At 40.6% G+C, this 17,850-nt stretch overlaps 1 protein-coding gene across 1 annotated transcript; it reads left to right on the top strand.

The window, feature by feature from the left end:
• The first annotated feature begins 2,168 nt into the window (after nucleotides 1-2,168).
• smg6 (SMG6 nonsense mediated mRNA decay factor) lies at nucleotides 2,169-17,228 on the top strand. Its single transcript, XM_023416590.2, has 19 exons — nucleotides 2,169-2,266; nucleotides 3,483-5,871; nucleotides 6,065-6,257; nucleotides 7,342-7,452; nucleotides 7,756-7,862; nucleotides 8,195-8,273; nucleotides 8,529-8,639; nucleotides 8,920-9,135; nucleotides 10,833-10,894; nucleotides 11,033-11,178; nucleotides 11,538-11,651; nucleotides 11,974-12,151; nucleotides 12,820-13,039; nucleotides 13,240-13,419; nucleotides 13,653-13,820; nucleotides 14,188-14,332; nucleotides 14,437-14,699; nucleotides 14,831-14,912; nucleotides 15,040-17,228. The coding sequence occupies exons 1-19, from the start codon at nucleotides 2,176-2,178 to the stop codon at nucleotides 15,168-15,170; spliced, it is 4,986 nt and encodes a 1,661-aa protein (XP_023272358.1). The 5' UTR covers nucleotides 2,169-2,175; the 3' UTR covers nucleotides 15,171-17,228.
• The last annotated feature ends 622 nt before the right edge of the window (nucleotides 17,229-17,850 follow it).

The raw sequence follows: 17,850 nt of genomic DNA, 5'->3' as shown, positions 1-17,850 counted from the left end.
TTGTTCTCCCCTCTCCTCCTGCATCATGCCTCCTCACCTCTCTCCCTCGCTTCCTCTTTCTCTCTGTCTCCCTCTTTCTCTCCCTCACTACCTCACTACCTCTCTGCCTCCCCCTCTCTGTCCTTCTGTGTCACTTATCATCCTGCATTGCTCCACCTGCACTGTGGTGCAGCACTGACAATCAGAACTCTGCACACATACACACACACACACGCACAGAGGCACACAAGTAACTTACAGACTCTCACACACACACACACACTCACACACACACACACACACACACACAGGGAGACACACGCCCACCACTTCCGGCAGCCCCCCTCCCTCTCTCACACCTCTCCACTGCAGACACGAAACATTCTACAACCCCTGGTGTGCCAGCGCTTCATCGAGAGACACTGTTAGCACTACATCACAACAGTATTCTGCATTCACAGACAATGTGTCCTATAGTTTATACCACATAAGAATACTTGTGATTGTAAATTGAAAAACCGAGAAAGAGATCACGCCGGGAATGATATAATATATGGATAAAAATTATAACGATGATGATAATAATAATGATCGATAATGATAATAATCATCATCATCATCAATGTGTCATCTTGATTTGACCTTTGTTTCAAGTGTGTTACATAAAATATAAAATTCATCAATAAAACACAGTATATATAGTGACAACAATAATGAAATAAGATAATAGCATTAAAGAAAAAACTTAATAAATAAATACATACATGGGCTTAAAAATTGTGTAATTAGCCCAGTTCTTTCTGCTGTACTATATGTACTATCTTTCTGTTGCCTGCCTGATTTATAATTTGTTAGTAGATAAGTTATACAAAAGTAGCTAACTTCTATATTACTGTAAGAAGTGATATGCACACACATAAGTATAGACATTCCTGATTACTATGCCAAAGAAGAGAGCCAAGTACCTTGGATTAATAATTAAGTGAGATAAAGAAGGAATGTGTGTGGAGAAAGAGGAGGTTTGGCTCTGGATGAAGACTCGTGTGTGTGTGTGTGTGTGTGTGTGTGTGTGTGTGTGTGTGTGTGTGCGTGTGTTTGTAATTGTGTGAGTGTGTGTGTGTGTGTGTGTGGGAGACTTGTAGGAAGGACAAGAGACTCTGGCCCTTTAATTTGGTGTTGCTAGGGAAATGAAGCTGTTTACTCTAGCATCAGCCACATAGATGATAGCTGCATGAACCCTCCACCCCCCTTCCTCATATGCACATGCATGCACAGACACACACACACAAATACCCAGTCTTTTTATGTGTGTTACATATGTTTATGTAATTTGTTGTGTTTTCTTTGCAGTCGCACAATTCCTCTACACACCTCCTCATGCAAATTGTCAGGTCAGTTCACATCAAAGTTGTGAGTGGAAGACAGGAGAGAAAAGATACATACATACAATACAAATCACTTAGTTGGAAAACAAAAGTAGACAGAAAGTTCATTTTTGGGCCAATCCAAGGCGTTGGACAATAGGATGCTTAAGATAAAAATGAAAATAAAGTAATCTATCCTGACATCTAGTGGATACTGAATGGAATTGATGTACGTATGTATGCAGTATATCTCTCTCTCTGTGTCTTTATATAATATGCAGACATATAAACACCCTTCCCCCAGACCTGATATGTAGGTCAAGGCCTACGTAAGAATTACATAACTACACATTTCAGAATGATACACATTTTGTCCCATTGTAACAGAAAATGCTTTAAAACAATTATTGGCTTAAAGACCATGTCAGTCACTTTAAAATTTACAATAAGTCTAATTGGAATGGCAATAAAGTATCTTTTGATTAAAACTATTGATCTTGATGCAATATTGAGAAACTTTGTGCCATCATCATCAAACACCCTTTTATCAAAGAAAATATCTATAATAATTGTTGTAGGTCAATAATACATGATATTTAAATAGCAGTATAGCAGTAGTATAATAGCAAAATCTGAATATAGTACTTTTACATATAACCTGCAAAATTTTGATGCGTACTTAAGTAAAGAATCTGAAAACGGATGACTAAACAGAGCAAACTACCTTGCCGTACTACATTACCCAATTGCCTTCGATGCTACGTCATCCGGTGAACATGTTTGATCCCGCTGAGCCACCATACTTGTTGTGTTTGTTTTAGTCAAAGCAAAGATGGCGAACGAACTGGACAGAGTGCGAATCTCAGCTGCGGAACTCCGAGCTGAAGCGTCGAATACAATTAATACAACTGACTGTCAGAAAGGTGAGGGGAAGTGAACCAAATACTAGGGAGGGATGCATTCGCGAAAAAGTCGATAAATACGGGCGAAGAAGTATCCCAAGTCAACTGAAAGTAGCCTACGGAGTTGCTAAGTTTGTACCCAGCTAATGTTGTTAGCTAGCTAACTTGGCTATCTGTCTATTCTTTGGTCCCGCGCAGTTTGTTTTAAACGCCCCTTTCAACCGTAATTCATGTACGACTTGTCACGATTAACCGTGTTTGTATATGTTCCTTACCAGTTTTAATGATTACTCTTTAAACTTTAAGTAGACTAGCATAAGGAATGTGTCTTAATATTAAGGTGTAACGTTAACTTGTATTAGGACAGAGAAGCTCGACTGTTATCGTCAAGCGTTGGTTAACGTTAGACAACATAGTTATCGCCAACTAACCATTGCAGGTGGTTGTTTGTTTATGCACAGGGATTATATTTTAAAAATCAACATATATATATATAGTAGTCTAAAAACTGATGTGAGTTTCTTATGTTGTCGGAAATTTTGCAGGTTTATTTGTAGCTGCACAGTTCCCTCGAATACTTTGTCAAAAGTTCACACAGAGTGCTCTCTCAATGCTCTCTTGACATTAACAATAAAGTGGTTAGTTTCTGTTAGTAAACAGGTTACGCTCTTCATACGTAATTAATGCAGTATTGTTGTTGTGGGTGACGTGAGCATTTCTGTGTCAGTAAAAGCATATTCCAGTGACTTGGTTCCAAACAGGCAAAACTTTAATTGTTGTATCTTGAAAATGAAAGGCTGGTGATATTCTTTTTTATCTTATTGTCAGCTAATCCCAAGTAAAGAGCTTGATGTAGCATATCCCTCAATTGTTGTTCAAAACATAAAATGTTATGTTGTCATCAATACTAGAGTGCTGAGTGCATATTAATCACAATGGGTAATAATCCCTAGCAAGTGCACTATTTATTCCAGTTTAAGTAACCTAAATAGTTAAATAATATACTGAGGGGAATTTTGGGGAATTAATGGACCACAGACAAGGCAGTGAAGTTGGAAACTACTGAGTAGCAGACTGAGGCATTGTTGTATTTGGGCTTTGCATTGGATTTCTTGACAAGAAGAGAAACAAAATGCCATCCATAGTTTTTGATACCCATGCTTCGTCTACTATGTAAATGTCTGACTTTGACTGTCAGCATCTTAATTTCTTTTTTCTGTGTGTTTTCTTTCTCCAGAGGAACAACATGTACTCAAGCAACATAAGAGACGTGAGGGAAAGCGCCCTGATCTGCAACGCTACCAGCCGGTAGCTGGACATGGACGGCGTCACCGTGACAGTGAGGAGGGAGAACCTGGTCAAAGTGATCCCTTGGCAACTTTTGTACATGAGCACGATGAACCATCACAGAGTGAGAAAAAAGGTCTCTCTGAAAAAGTGTTAGAGTGCACAGATGGGATGGGCACTGACAAAAAGGAAGAAGACAGGATGAGAGGTGACAATAGTAACACTCAGAACTGTAGAATGGGCAGCCACTCACAGGCTAAAATGGAAGAAAATCAAGAAAAAGGCTTTGTTGAAAATCATAGAGAACACCAGGAACCTGCAGGAGCAGCTAAACCAGCAAGAAAAGCCCGCAAACCAGATCGAGAATTTTATCAACCTGGGAGCCGGAGGAACATCCAGGGAAAGGATTGTGGGGTTGGAAGAGAGCAGGACAAACCTCCTTCTAAGAAGCATGAGCAGAAAACTGAGCCCGAATCCCAGTTGAGTACAGGAGAAATAGAGGGGAACAAAAAAACGTCTACACAGAAGCGGGGAGGGAAAGGTAAAGAAGTAAAGGGTACACAAGAAAATGTAAAATTGTCTAAATCCAGTGAGACAAACGGAAAACAAGGAAACCGAGATGTTCAGAAACCTCCATTACCTTCTGATGCTTCGGTGGAGAAAATTACTAGCAAAGTTGAAAAACTCAATGTCAAGGAAAAGGTTAAAGTGGTATGTGAAGGCCAAGATGTTGAAGAGTTAAGCTGCAGGAGAGGGGAAACAACTGATAAGGGAAGGCGAGGCCAAGGGGGAGGAACAAAAGAGGAGGAGGAAAAGATGGAGAAGAAGAAGGAAAAGGGAAATCGCAGGAGAAGAGGAGGGGAGAAGGAAAAAGAGAGGAATCAGGATTCCAGAAGAGGAGAAGATGATATAAGTGGTGTAGGGAAGAGTGACCAGTGTAAAGTTGAGAAAGAGAAAGACAGGAGAGCAGCAGAAGCAGATAGGGATAATAAACCAGGTAAGACAGGAGAGGCACACCAAATCAAAGGAAGAGAGAACTGTAGAGAAAGCAGAAGAGGAGACAACAACAACAACAACCGGTCTAGAGAAGCGGAGAAAGATGCTAAGTCAGAAAAAAATGTAGACAGGACTGTAGTTGATAGAAACAAATCCAATGCAAACATCACATCTTCCTCAAAACGATATTCCAAATCTGATATTCGACGATCACGGAATCGAACTTACAGCAGTAGCTCTACCAGCAGTGTGACCAGCCTGGATGGTCCAGGACTAGGGATGGATGTGGAAAGCACCAAGTGGCCACGCTTGCAGCCTAAGCACAGTAACAAAGAGGAGATAGCTAATAGTGGGGAAGGACGAAGGAGTCATTTACGAAGCTGGACAACCAACGGGGAATCATCTACAGAATCCATGGAGGGGAGTGAGATGAGTGACATAACAGAAGATAGAAGGAGGAGGAGAAGAGGGGGGGAGGAGGAGCTAAGTACAGCGAGGCGTAGGGAAGAAAGGAACAGACCAAAGGGAAACAAAGGTGGAGGTCGAGGAATCCTAAGGGTTTCTCTTGAAAAACATTCAGGTATCTCATCACATAGTGGGGATGTACAGCATTGCAAGCCAGGCTTGGTTCCCCGTGGCAGAGGTGGGGGTATCTTGGTGCTCCCAGCCCGCACAGATATCTCTAATTCACCTGAGGTTGGGCAAAGACTTCTCTTTGGCGGAATTAGGGGAGGAGCAGCTGGCAGTAGTAGAGGAGGCAGAGGAGGAGGAGTCAGACGACTCTGGGATCCCAATAACCCAGACCAGAAACCTGCTCTTACCAGCACCCAGTCCTCACAGCATAAATCTCTCCAACAGCCTATATATCTTCAGACAGGGACCGGATATGGACCGCTTAACTTTCTGGACACAGATGATGAAGTAGCAGGCAGTCCTCCAGTCCCGCAGGGTGAACACTTTCGATCCCAGCAGGCTGCCACCATGGCCTACTACAAATTCCAAAACTCTGACAACCCCTACTGCTACCCCATGTCCACCAATCCTGGCACCACCACCAGCCAGCGCTATCCATATTCATATCATATGGGACCCTACCAAATGGCTCCCCCTAACGGTATGTACCCAGGTGCTGGTGTGGGTCAGTTCTGTGGGAGTTACAGGGGAGCAGGATATTCTCAGCCAAGTGGAGGTGGTGGCTTGACATTTGAAGAAGTGGAGCAACAAGCCAGAGGGGAGTTGGGGAAGCTGCTGAGGGCTGCAGATGCACAGGAGCTCCAGCTCAGTAACCTCCTGTCCAGGGACAGAGTGAGTGCTGATGGACTGGATCGCATGGCCCAGCTCAGGTGAGGATTTAAGGGAAAGGTGTGTGTTAGTGGCATTCTTCTGATTGTGTGTTTTTTTGTTCTACTCTTTTGTCTTATACTACTTGTTTGGCTGTCAGTTCCTCCTCTGGACTAATTAATAAAAACCTCAACAGAACTGAGCCAGTAGACATATTGAAAAAGCACTGTCCTGTTATTCCTTCGTGTTTTCCAGAGCTGACCTTTTGGGGCTATACGAGCAGGTCATCCTCACAGACATCGAGCTCTCAGACTCTCAGAATGTGGATCAGGCTTTGTGGAAGAATGTCTTTTACCAGGTCATAGAGCACTTCCGGCAGCTACTCAAAGACCCCGCCTATGACAACACCCCTCATATCAGGAACATGCTGCTCACGCTGCTTGATGAGGTGAGGAATGTGTAGAAAATTCAGATGAGTCAAGGTTTTTGCAAGGGGGCGGATAGGGGGTGCGTGTCTAGCATTGAGGATTTGGGTGCAGGATTCATATTCTTGCTTGAACATGCGTAAAGACAGACGCTTTGTGTGCTTGATTGGATATACAGTGCAGACCGAAAGTATTTGACAGTTAAGTGTTTTTTGTTCTACAGGCTCTGCGCTTCAGCACATTCAGTTTGAAAGAAAATAATGTATCCTGTATACCTGTCCTGCATACCTCTGCATCCAACCTGTTGCTTCCACCAGCAGTGAAATCTTCAGTAAATGCCAATGTACAAGTTCCACTGGCAGCCATACCTGCCCGAGCTATAACAGAACTATCGACATGTTTGACAGATGAGGTGGTGGCTCTGGGTTATGAGCTGCTTTTTTTTTTTTATCTATCTGTAGTTTTTTTTGCTTTTTTTCTTATGTAAATATCTTTTTCACTTGCATGGTCATCTTTACTCCTCAAATTGACAGACAACTCCCCCTGACTCTAAATGGCAACTCTCAACTCTCCATCAGCAATGTGTGAGCTGTGTTGTGCATGCATTGAAATGACATGCAGCTGTCCAAGACACATTTAGTAGCTAAGTGTCCAATTACTCTGGAGCCCTAGCAATTTGGGCACTATGTGCTAAAAAGGGCTGTATCTCACTCATAGTTCTTTCAGTATTGACGTAAACCCACTCTAATTAAAGCTGAGACTTGGCACTTCAGTGTAATATCCATTATTTTATTTCACCTTGAATGTACTGAAGCACAAAGCTTAAGAACCAAAAATGTGTAACTGTCCAAATACTTAAGGTCTTTATTGTACAGTTCTGATCTTGTTTTGTATTTGGGTATAGACTGGGACCAGTAAACCCAAAAGTGTATATAAGTAGATAATGCAGTGTATTAATATGTTTTCTATGAAGCTTAGAAATACTTGTGTCCAAACCATTTTACAGTTTTGATTTCTTGTTGTGGTAACAGGCCACAATAAATTCAATAATTTTTTTCTTCACTGTAACTTAACTTGTCCATTGTGATCATTGTCTGTGTTTCACAGGGAGCACTGTTCTTTGATGCGCTGCTTCAGAAACTGCAGACAGTGTACCAGTTTAAGTTAGAGGATTACATGGATGGTATGGCTATCAGGGCGCGGCCATTACGCAAAACGGTACAGCAATATTCCTTTTAGTCTGTATGTGTTTGTGTGGGCACTGTATTCAAAGATTTATGTTTTTTCAAAGTAGTATAGTATGACCCACACAATTTATTACATTTATATAATTTCATTATAATTTATAACATGTTGTTTAACCAACGTTTGAACCAGTACTTGATTAGATTACCGTGTTACTGACAATATAGTCAGCAGCTTAGTTACTTACTACTTGTTAATCATATCTGTAATTATGTGCTATCTGAACTTTGTATTTATCAAACTGTTAAAGTTTCTGTGTATTTCTGTGTTTTTCAGGTAAAGTATGCACTTATCAGTGCTCAACGCTGTATGATTTGTCAGGGAGATATTGCACGTTACCGGGAACAAGCCAGCGACTCGGCCAACTACGGCAAGGCTCGCAGGTAGGCTATAATTTGAGCAGTCTGTGTATTAGCTTAAAGGTAGGACTTGACTTGTTCAAGAGGGCTACATTGTTAAAATCTGGTATCTCTTAAGTCCAAGAGCGGGTGGTGATGACTAGCCTTTTTGCTATGGTACAATTTTTACACCCCTTTAATTTCTCCCAGAGAACTGGTTTTCATTTAGTCCTGATTTGAAATTTCTTGTACAAGTCTCAATTGCTGGCAGCTTAATACGGCTTATAATAGAGAATGCTTCTTCCCAGTATGAGAACTGTAACCCGGAAAATTTGTCTGATGGTATCTCATGACTGCACTTTTCCATTTCTTCTTAGCTGGTACCTGAAAGCTCAGCAGATTGCCCCCAAAAATGGACGACCTTATAACCAGCTGGCTCTGCTGGCAGTCTATACAGTAAGTGATATGTAGTAAGTAGAGAAGGAAAGTTGAGAGTTGCATATTTACCTGAAAATGGTCTGCCCAAACATAATTAGTTCATTGGCATTTAAGTAATTAGGTTTTGATGACTGATTGTATTTCTCCTGGCATGTCACCAGGATAATTGAACAATACAACTATATTTTGTGTAATGATCTGTTGACACCCCTGGTGTGAGGCTTTTTGTAGGATACATCCTTCTTACTCTCATCCCGCCTCTCTCACTCACAGAAGCGGAAGTTGGATGCAGTGTATTATTACATGCGCAGCTTGGCAGCTTCAAACCCGATCCTGACTGCAAAGGAAAGCCTGATGAGTCTGTTTGAAGAAGCCAAGCGTAAGGTTAGTCACACACTTTGTGCATTAACTTATGCCAGATGATGAGATTGACCTTGACCTTGACATGGATACGCTCTGCAAAATTAACTATTGTGTTTTTTTTAGCAATGATGAAAGGGGATGTTAAAAATATAATGACATTCACACATTAGTGAGTTAACTCAATAATTTGCTTAATAAATTACCCTATAAGCATGACTGGTTAAGCTTACTATAATCTGGCGATTATGCTGAGACTTAAGACGGCGCAAGCGTTTCTTGTTTACAGATTTTGTTCTTGTAGACAGAGCAGCTGGAGCGAAGGAGACGGCAAGAGCAAGAAGGAGGCTCCAGGGGTCCAGCAGTGAGAGGCAGAGGAAGAGGGGAAGAGGGAGCACGTGTGGAGATATGGATTCGTCCCAGTGGACAAGCAGCAACCCCATCCTCACAGAGAGGAGGTAGTGAGTCCAGCAGAGACTCAGAACAGGATGGAGAGCTGGGTAGTCTCAGCGCTAGTGACGTAAGATTCCTTTCTTCCTTTTGCGCTCTCTCATACACACACACGCTCATCGAGTCTCATGCGTCATATTCCTTTACATGAAAGACACACTCAAGTCTGTGTGTGCATATTTTTTAACACGTTTTTTTATCTTAGTTATATAAAGTTTATTTTCTTTTCAACAGGGACACTAGTGTCTGCAGATGTCTCTCAATCCATTTTATGGTGTTTTATTTTCCCTCTCTTCCTCGAAATCTAATTTATATTAGATATATTATTTTATCTCCTTTAAATTTTCCTCTCATTTATTTTGACTCTCATTTATTCCTTAAGTCATCATATGATTTTTATTTAATTTTAGATTTTATTATTATTATTTGACTTCCTTAATATTTCATGTTCCATGATACCCATTAATCCATAATGACAAAGTGAAAACATGTTTTTACAAATATTTGCAAATGTATTGAAAATCCAAAAATGTACAGAAGTTTCCAGACACCTTGCTGTAGCACTCAAATTGTGGTCAGGTGTATCCTATTTGCTTTAATTTTCCTTGAGATATGTGTTGAACTTGAGTGCACCTGTGGCAAACTGAATTGATTGGACATAGTTTAGAAAGGCTCACACCTGTGTATATATTGTTCCACACTTCACACTGAAAGTCAGGACAAAAACAATCCATAAAGTTCAAGTAGACCCTAGATAAAAAAAATTGTGGCAAGGCAAAGATAAGTGTGAGGGTATAACCACTTCTTAAGCTTTTAAAAAAGTTCCCAGGAGCTCAGTGGCCTCAATAATTGTGAAATGCAAGAAGTTTGGATCCACCAGGACTCTTCCTAGAGTTGGCTGTCTGGCAAGTAACTGGGCAAGAAGCGCCTTGGTTGGGAGGTGACAAAGACTCCAATGGTCACTCTAACAGAGGTTCAGTCCTCTGCAGAAATGGGAGAATCTGGGAGAAACATGTTTTCACTTTGTCATTATGGGTTATTGCGTGTAGACTGGTGGGCATTACAATAAATAACACAATAAAGTGAGCAAAAAAATGAATGCGTCTGAACATTTTCTGCTGCCACTGTATACCATCTCCAGCACGTCAAGTGTGTGGGTTGGGCCCCCACCCCTATGGGAGGTGCTCAGATTGCATCCAACAATATCAGCTGGCTCATTTACAACCTAGACACAAATCACTTGTATCTGTTAGTGTGGTTGTGGGTTAAGCTGTAGTAGCTCTGATGTGATGCTTTATTGAACATTACGCTGTGAATAATTTATTGTACTCAGGAGTGAGTTCTTCGAGTGAAAGATCACAATTTTCTCTACCACCCCCTTTTCACATTCCTGTATCAGTTACAGTGCAGCCTTTTTTCTTATGATGTGTCCTTTCAAAGGGATACCAGTTTTTTGACATGCTGTATTGGAGTCCCTGTGATTTTTTTTTTTTTTTTTTTTTTTTTTTTTGAAAGAAATATGTTGGGAGAGACATATGTCTGTGTATCGTCTGTGCCAGCTTCAGTAGCCTTTCCGTCCATTTCCTCCCACCACTTTTGTTAAAAATCCTGGGTGTATTTAAATGGAGATGTCAGCTCCATGTGCTTTGTCGCTGAATGAAGAACTGTGTTTTATTGTCATTTGCTATAGGATTTGTAGCTAAATAAAACTTTTGGCCAAAGATTAGTAATACTTTTCCTCTTTCAACTTTCTCTTTTTTTCTTCAGCTAAATAAGAGGTTCATTCTGAGTTTCCTGCATGCACATGGCAAGCTCTTCACTAAAGTGGGGTAAGTGATGTCTCATGTGTTCCAGCTCTTACATTTAAGGACTAAAGAGTTTGAAGGATTGAGACTATAATCTAGAAATTTATTTTTTTGAGTGCCTGTTTTTCTGTATTTTTATGAACGTATGTCTTGCTTCTTCAGCATGGAATCATTCCCTGGAGTGGCGAGTCGTGTTCTGCAGGAGTTCAGGTCACTGCTCCAGCATGGCCCTTCCCTACTGGGCAGCACACACATGCTGCAGATCATCACCATCAACATGTTCACCATACACAATGCCCACAGCAGAGGTAATGCTGCATATACCCACACACATTATCATCATTAAACAACAAGCTTCAAACAGCAAAGTTTTAATGCATTGTTTTTATCTACAAAATTGATACAAATGCACCAACTTATTTTATTTTTATGTAAGTTATAAACATGGATTTCATTTATTTAAACTTGGTTTAAATAGCTTCAGTGGAAATTTCAGAGTTGATAATAGCTCTTTCACACACTTTTAATCTCATGTTCTCACATGCAAGTTCTTTATTATGCAACAGTGTTTGCAGTTATTTTCCAAACTTGAACACAAGTCATTGGTAATACTGATACAAACAGTGTTGAAGAAGTACTTTTTCAAATTCTTGTCTCTGTTTGTCAGGTGAAGAAGGAGAAGTTCGGTCCGTCTTACAGGAACAAAGCACTGCCCTGGGTCTTGGCATGTTTGCACTACTGGTGCAGCGTTGCACAGAGCTGCTCAGAGATATACCTGCAGGTACACACACAGTAAGCTTCACAAGTATTTGATCAGCAGCATTTACTTAAGTTGCCCTATGCACATATGTAAATATTTTGAAATTAAGGTCAATGTTAGTAATAAGTTGTTCTCATCTGTGTCAGTTGAACAGTTAAGAGACAAAAATTACTCACTGTATAGTCCCAAAGCACATTGGTGGAGATTACTTGTAGAACTAATTAATAAATAGAGTACTCTGTTTTAATGTGCTTGTTTTACACACAAATTTCATTTGTTTTTGTTTGATTTTTTTATAACTGCAGATTGTTTTTGAAAAGTGTCAACTCTTTCTCTCTTTCAGAACCAGTCCCCATGGCAGATGGAGAGGAGGAGGGGGGTAAAGGGGAGGAGCTGGATGGTATGGTAAGGGTCTCTGCCTTCCCACTGGACCTTAGAGAACTGCTGCCAAGCATCAAGGTCTGGTCTGACTGGATGTTGGGACACCCAGACCAGTGGAACCCACCACCATGCAGTATAGAGTGAGTACCTGCAATAACTTATTTTGGATACTACAGGGGACTGGAAATGAAAAAATTTCATCACCTTTTTAAGTTGATATGGTTAACATGTTAGCAAACAATTGCTAATTTACTCATTGAAGAGTCAGAAAGCAACATAATCCCTCATTTGGAGTCGTGTTTCTCACCACCTTCACATCACTTTTAGCTCTGTTTTTAGTCCAACTACTGAGGAAAATATCCAGCTCTTTAGTTGCTAAGTGTTCCATCAGGTTTACCAGCTAATCGCCAACTTTGTCTCTCTGCTGTTTGGTGCTGAGCAGGTAGTGTGCAGTGGGGTTTTAAGGCTTTTTCACCGTAAACAGCTGCCTGCTGTGGCCAGAAACAGAGAGTGGTGAGAGTCAACCAAAACCATAAAGCTGCAGGCCAGACAGCCAAAACTGCAACTTGAAAGTCATTAAAAAGCTCTGTAAAGCCGAGGGAAGCTGCAGGTTCAGATGGAAATTCTCTAGGTTCATCTCTCTGAGCAATGTCTCTTGCATTACACATTGTTATTTGATATATTGTTAACAGGTTAATCTGTTGGTTCCGCTCATGCCCTCCACTGGTACTTAACATAGCTGTCTTCAGATGGTAGCTTTAAAATACTCATTCCTCACCACCACTTATGGCTTTTCCTTTCTATCAAGTTGCAGCCCTGATGTTTGGCAGTGCCTGGCTGACCTGTGTAATTTGCTGGCACGTGTGGACCACGGGGAACTGCCGCTTTACAAAGTCGACACTGATGAAGTTGAGGGAGATGAGGAGTTGACTGTGCTGCAACTGAAGGAAGACAGGCTTCTTGCTGGTTTTGTACCACTGCTGGCTGCACCACAGGAGCCATGTTACACAGACAGACACACTGAGATGGTGAGTAGATGGCAAAGGTGTGTTATTTTTTCTGTAACACTGATGCCCATACCTACACCTACCTACCTACCGACCGACTGACCGACCGCACTTAAATCTTCTCCTGTGCTATTAATTGTACTGATTATTCTTCTGTCACCTTTTACACAAACCCTATTCACCATCCTTCATGCACTTATATCTGTGTCATCCCTCCTCAGGCAATAGCAGCAGATTGTAAGAGAGTGACGGTGCTGAAGTACTTTTTGGAGGCTTTGTGTGGACAAGAAGAGCCTCTGTTGGCCTTCAAGGGAGGCAAATACATTTCTGTGGCAACTTCTCCTTCACCTAACCACTCAGTGGATACAAGGAGCAGGCAGGATTCTCTAACGGAGAAAGAGGTGACTATTTTTCTCCTTCTCTCCCTCTAGTAACCTGTTCTCTTTACTTAGCTTCCACTTTTGCGCTCTTCTCTGATTATACTCCTTTCTTTCAAAATTTGACCCACTCATAACTATGTAAATGCTGAAATTAAATTTTCATTGCAGTACAGCAGAGGTTGTTGCAAGCAGTGGATGCAGTGGAAATTGCTGAAAATGTGTCATATCAGCTGCTTTGTGTGTCTGTTCGGTAGGCTGATGATGTCATAGTCGAGGCAGAGTCATCTCTCTCTGCATCAGAAGGAGAGGAGGATGCAGAGGAGGCGGGAGACAGTGAGAATGACATCAGACAGCTGAAGGCACGACGCCATGCCCTCGCCAACAAACTGGCACAGCAACAGAAGCGCAGGGATAAAATACAGGTAAAACTGGGATATACATACGTACCTAACAATCATTTAAATTAGGAAATAAGGTTTAACCGCAGTATTGTATGTCTTACATTTTATAGATTAAGCAAATACTAAAAAAAGATAAAAAATCATAACAATACCAGGTTATAGGAAATTGTATTAAATAATTAGAAGAATCCCTGTGTTGAAAGATTCTGCGTTGTGTGATTGGCAAAAACATTTCAGGTGATGTGGAAATAATTTATTTCTTTGTGGTCATGCTTGTGTCTTAACATAGTACAGTAAGTGTCAATTGAATAGGACAAATTTATACAGTTATGCAATATTGTGGCAGAGTTGAATTTCACATCATATTTAATGCGTTTGTGTCTTCCAGGCGGTGCTGCAGACAGGCGGGCAGTTGGAGCTGGAAGTGAGGCCTCTGTTTTTGGTTCCAGATACCAATGGATTCGTTGATCACTTGGAAGGGCTGAAGAAACTCCTTCAATGTGGAACATACATAATAGTTGTGCCACTCATCGGTAGGATGATTAAATTGTGGCGTTGTGACATGTTAAAAATGATAAGAATGCCCAGTGTGTCTGTTGTGTTTATGTTTACTCATGGTGTGTGTTCTTTTTCCCAGTGATCACAGAGTTGGATGGCTTGGCTAAAGGCCAGGACAACTTTGGTGGTGGAGTGGGGTCAGGAGGGCGTAACATTGGCACTCGTGGCAACTATAATGTCAGTGTGGCCCATGTGCGGTCTGTTCAGGAGAAGGCCCGGCTGGCTGTGGCTTTCTTAGAGAAAGGATTCGAAGCCAGGGAACCATGCCTCAGAGCCCTAACAAGCAGAGGAAATCAGCTCGAATCTATTGCCTTCCGCAGTGAAGACACCTCTGGACAACAGGTGAGAGCCCTAATAAATGCAACCCAAAATAACACATTTTGGGTTTCATTTTATTTTGTTTTATTAACTTTTTGGTCATTTGGTGTCAGATTGTGCAGTGAAATAAGACTTAGTTTTCTAATCTTCTTCAGGGTAACAATGATGATGTGATTCTGTCCTGCTGTCTCCACTACTGCAAAGACAAAGCAAAGGATTTCATGCCCGATCAGAGAAGTATGTATTGTATGTATTGTCTGTCATTGTTCATATTTCCTAACACACATGCAAACACTTTGCATAATTTGATGTAAATAAAGTCTTCTGAGTTTGTCTTTTAATACTCTTTGCCCCCCCCAAACAGATGGGACAGTGAGGCTCCAAAGAGAGGTGGTGCTGCTTACAGATGACCGTAACCTGCGCGTCAAAGCTTTGACTCGTAACGTCCCAGTCCGAGACATCCCTGCTTTCCTCAGCTGGGCCAAAGTGGGCTGAACCAAGCAAAGCTGGAATCAAAGGAACCCAACTGCTGAAGCCTGCTTGCCACTCAGCCAGGAGAGAAGACACACTTAAGCAGAGGAAGAAGAGGAGGAGATTAACAGGGGAGAGGAAATGAAAAAGAAAGCAAAGAACCGCTACTTATGAAATACAAACAAATGTAGTGAGAGCAGGGTGGTTTCAATGAGCTTTTCCCTCTTGTGATGAAGCGTGTGTGTATGTATGTGTTAAGATCAGTGAGCTTCCCCAGAGAGAGACAGGGAGACTTGATAAGTCTCAGAAAGGCTGGACTAGAAGAGAGGAAGGAGGTAAAAACGGAGTGATATCATTTGTAAGTTGTCTGGTCCAGCCTCGAGCCTCTGCACCTAGTTAGTGAGTGTGCTCTCTGCAAGCAGTATCAAAATTTGAGGTGATGATAGAATGAGCCAGAGAGAGGGAGCGTGTTTATGGTCATTTAATTGATTGAAGACATCAATACTGAAGGCCATAACTGGCACCTCCACATTTCTCTGAGGGCCCAGTCTCATAGACTTCTGTGGCCTGTAAAGCAGAGCTGAGAGAAAGGAAGGCGAAGAGAAGCACAGCTGGAGGATCTGTGTCCATAGAGTAAAAAGTGGCTGATTGCAGTGAGGGTTGATCAAGAGCCCTCATGCAATATAAGCACCACCAAGGAATCGTGAGCAGGTATGGTATTTCCTGCTAACCCAGGAAGTGCCTTATGTGTGTTTGTTAACTTGGTTGTTCCTCCAGCTTGAAGCTAACATTAAGTTTGGGTATTGAAAATGTTTTTAAAAAGTCACCAAAAACAAAAAAAGATTGGTTTATTTTAATTTTCTGTCTTTTGGCTTGTTTTTGAGCTTGTGTAAAAAGTTTTGTTTCCCTCATGGAAGCCATTTTTCCATTTTAGACACTGATAATAAGCATCTGCAAAGTTTTCCAGTGTAAACCATAAATTATAATTGAATCCAGTTTTTTTTTTTTTTTTTTAACTGATCTGGGTGCAAATATATTTGTAAATAATAATTACTTTGTGTTTTTGAGCAGTATAAACTGTGAGATTTGATATATCAAAACTAGTTTGTTGGCTTCTGGTGAGTTTTCAGTTTTACAAAATTATGCTACATTGACTAACTTTATGGGATTTTCTCCTCCAAAATTCAACCCATTTATCACTTCAAACAGTATGGGGGAAAAAACATTTGCAAATGCTGTTTGACCCAGGTCTCCTGTAGACAGCCACCATGTTAGGACTTGGTTTGGTCCTTCACTGTGACTTTGCAGATACTTAATTATTGAGTAGCATTGGTGTCTATCAGTCTTTTTGTGCATTTTCAGTTCATACCACCGCAGCAGTTTACCTTTTCATAAAATGTTTTTAATCATTATCCATTACCATTATCTTGTTTTCCTCTTCGTAGTTTGAATTTTTTTTTTCAAGGTCACTTATCCACTTTTCTTTAGTTGAAATAAAATACATGTGGCATAAGAGCATAAATTACAGCCTGTAAAATGTCCATCGAGTTCAAACAACACCTCACTGACACATTGTCAACAAACATGAACACGAAGGTAGTATTTGTATTTGCGGTTTTGCTTGCTCTTCATTGCTTTGGGAGGCAGTTTAGGAGATGCTGAGTTAATTCAGTGTATATTTCTGTGTGCTTTTGAGATGGTGTCTGGATACTCAAAATAGATATAATCTACACCTCTGCCCTCTGTTATGTTACAACATACACAATCATCATTCACTCACCACAGTGTGATCATATGGATTTGAAATTGTACTGTATGTAGAAGTGGCTTTCCTACTTTCTATTTGTCCTGTACCTTTTTAGCTAGGCTCGTACAACTACCATCAGCAGTTGATGTTTCTGTATTTGTAAAATATGAGACAGGTTTATTCTTTTTTTTTTTTTTTCTCCAACACCTGTTGTAGGGTTTCTGTAGCTTCTGTTAAGTGGCACTGCATCAGTGTTTGAGTGTCAAAGCAAATGTAGTAAAAACATAACACAAACAACTTTTTCATCATCCATCATTAAAAATGTTTTGAAGGCATTGTTTTTACCTAATTGATGTGAAAGTTAACAACCGACATTTTGACTTGTAATAACCGGAAAGGCACAGGTGTTGCTGAAAACATGAACATTTCTTCTATCATATTCAAGAATCCCAGAAAGCTGTGACTGAGCCAACCTTCACAGTACCATGACCCTGAAACCAAATCAGCAAAATGGAATTCAGCCAATATTCATTTTATTATTCAGATCTGTTCTTTTCCTTCTGTGATGTGGTTGTCTTGCACTGAAAGATTTTCTTTATATTTACATTCACTTTATATTAAGCCTTGAAGTATTAACGTGTAGAACTCAGAGGTCTTATTTTTGTGTACATTTAGGTCACAAAATGAAGTATTGTATTATAACAAAAAATTGGACAGTTTAAATATTTGAGAAATTACTGAACACAGATTAATTTAGTCCATGCAAATGATAACACAATAAATATGTGATGGGATCCATTCATAAATCCACATAATCAAAATTATTACAAGAAACAAAACAAGATCAAATTATCTGCATAAGTATATATGGAAATCACTCACATACCAAAACCTTTACATGTGTGCCCTCATGTGGTAGTTGAGGATTACACAGGTGAAAGTGATGGAACCAAGGAG

The sequence above is a fragment of the Seriola lalandi genome, unplaced genomic scaffold (genome assembly GCF_002814215.2).
Source record: "Seriola lalandi dorsalis isolate HSWRI2012SDOR001 ecotype SW California unplaced genomic scaffold, Sedor1 jcf7180002054567, whole genome shotgun sequence".
NCBI classification, from domain to species: Eukaryota; Metazoa; Chordata; class Actinopteri; order Carangiformes; family Carangidae; genus Seriola; species Seriola lalandi.
This window is presented reverse-complemented; position numbering and strand designations above follow the sequence as displayed.

Coding starts and splice junctions, on each gene's coding strand:
- smg6 (XM_023416590.2), top strand. CDS start 2,176: ATGGCGAACGAACTGGACAGAGTGCGAATCTCAGCTGCGGAACTCCGA. Junction 10,895..11,032: donor AAGCTCTTCACTAAAGTGGG/GTAAGTGATGTC, acceptor TTGCTTCTTCAG/CATGGAATCATTCCCTGGAG. Junction 13,040..13,239: donor CAGACAGACACACTGAGATG/GTGAGTAGATGG, acceptor ATCCCTCCTCAG/GCAATAGCAGCAGATTGTAA.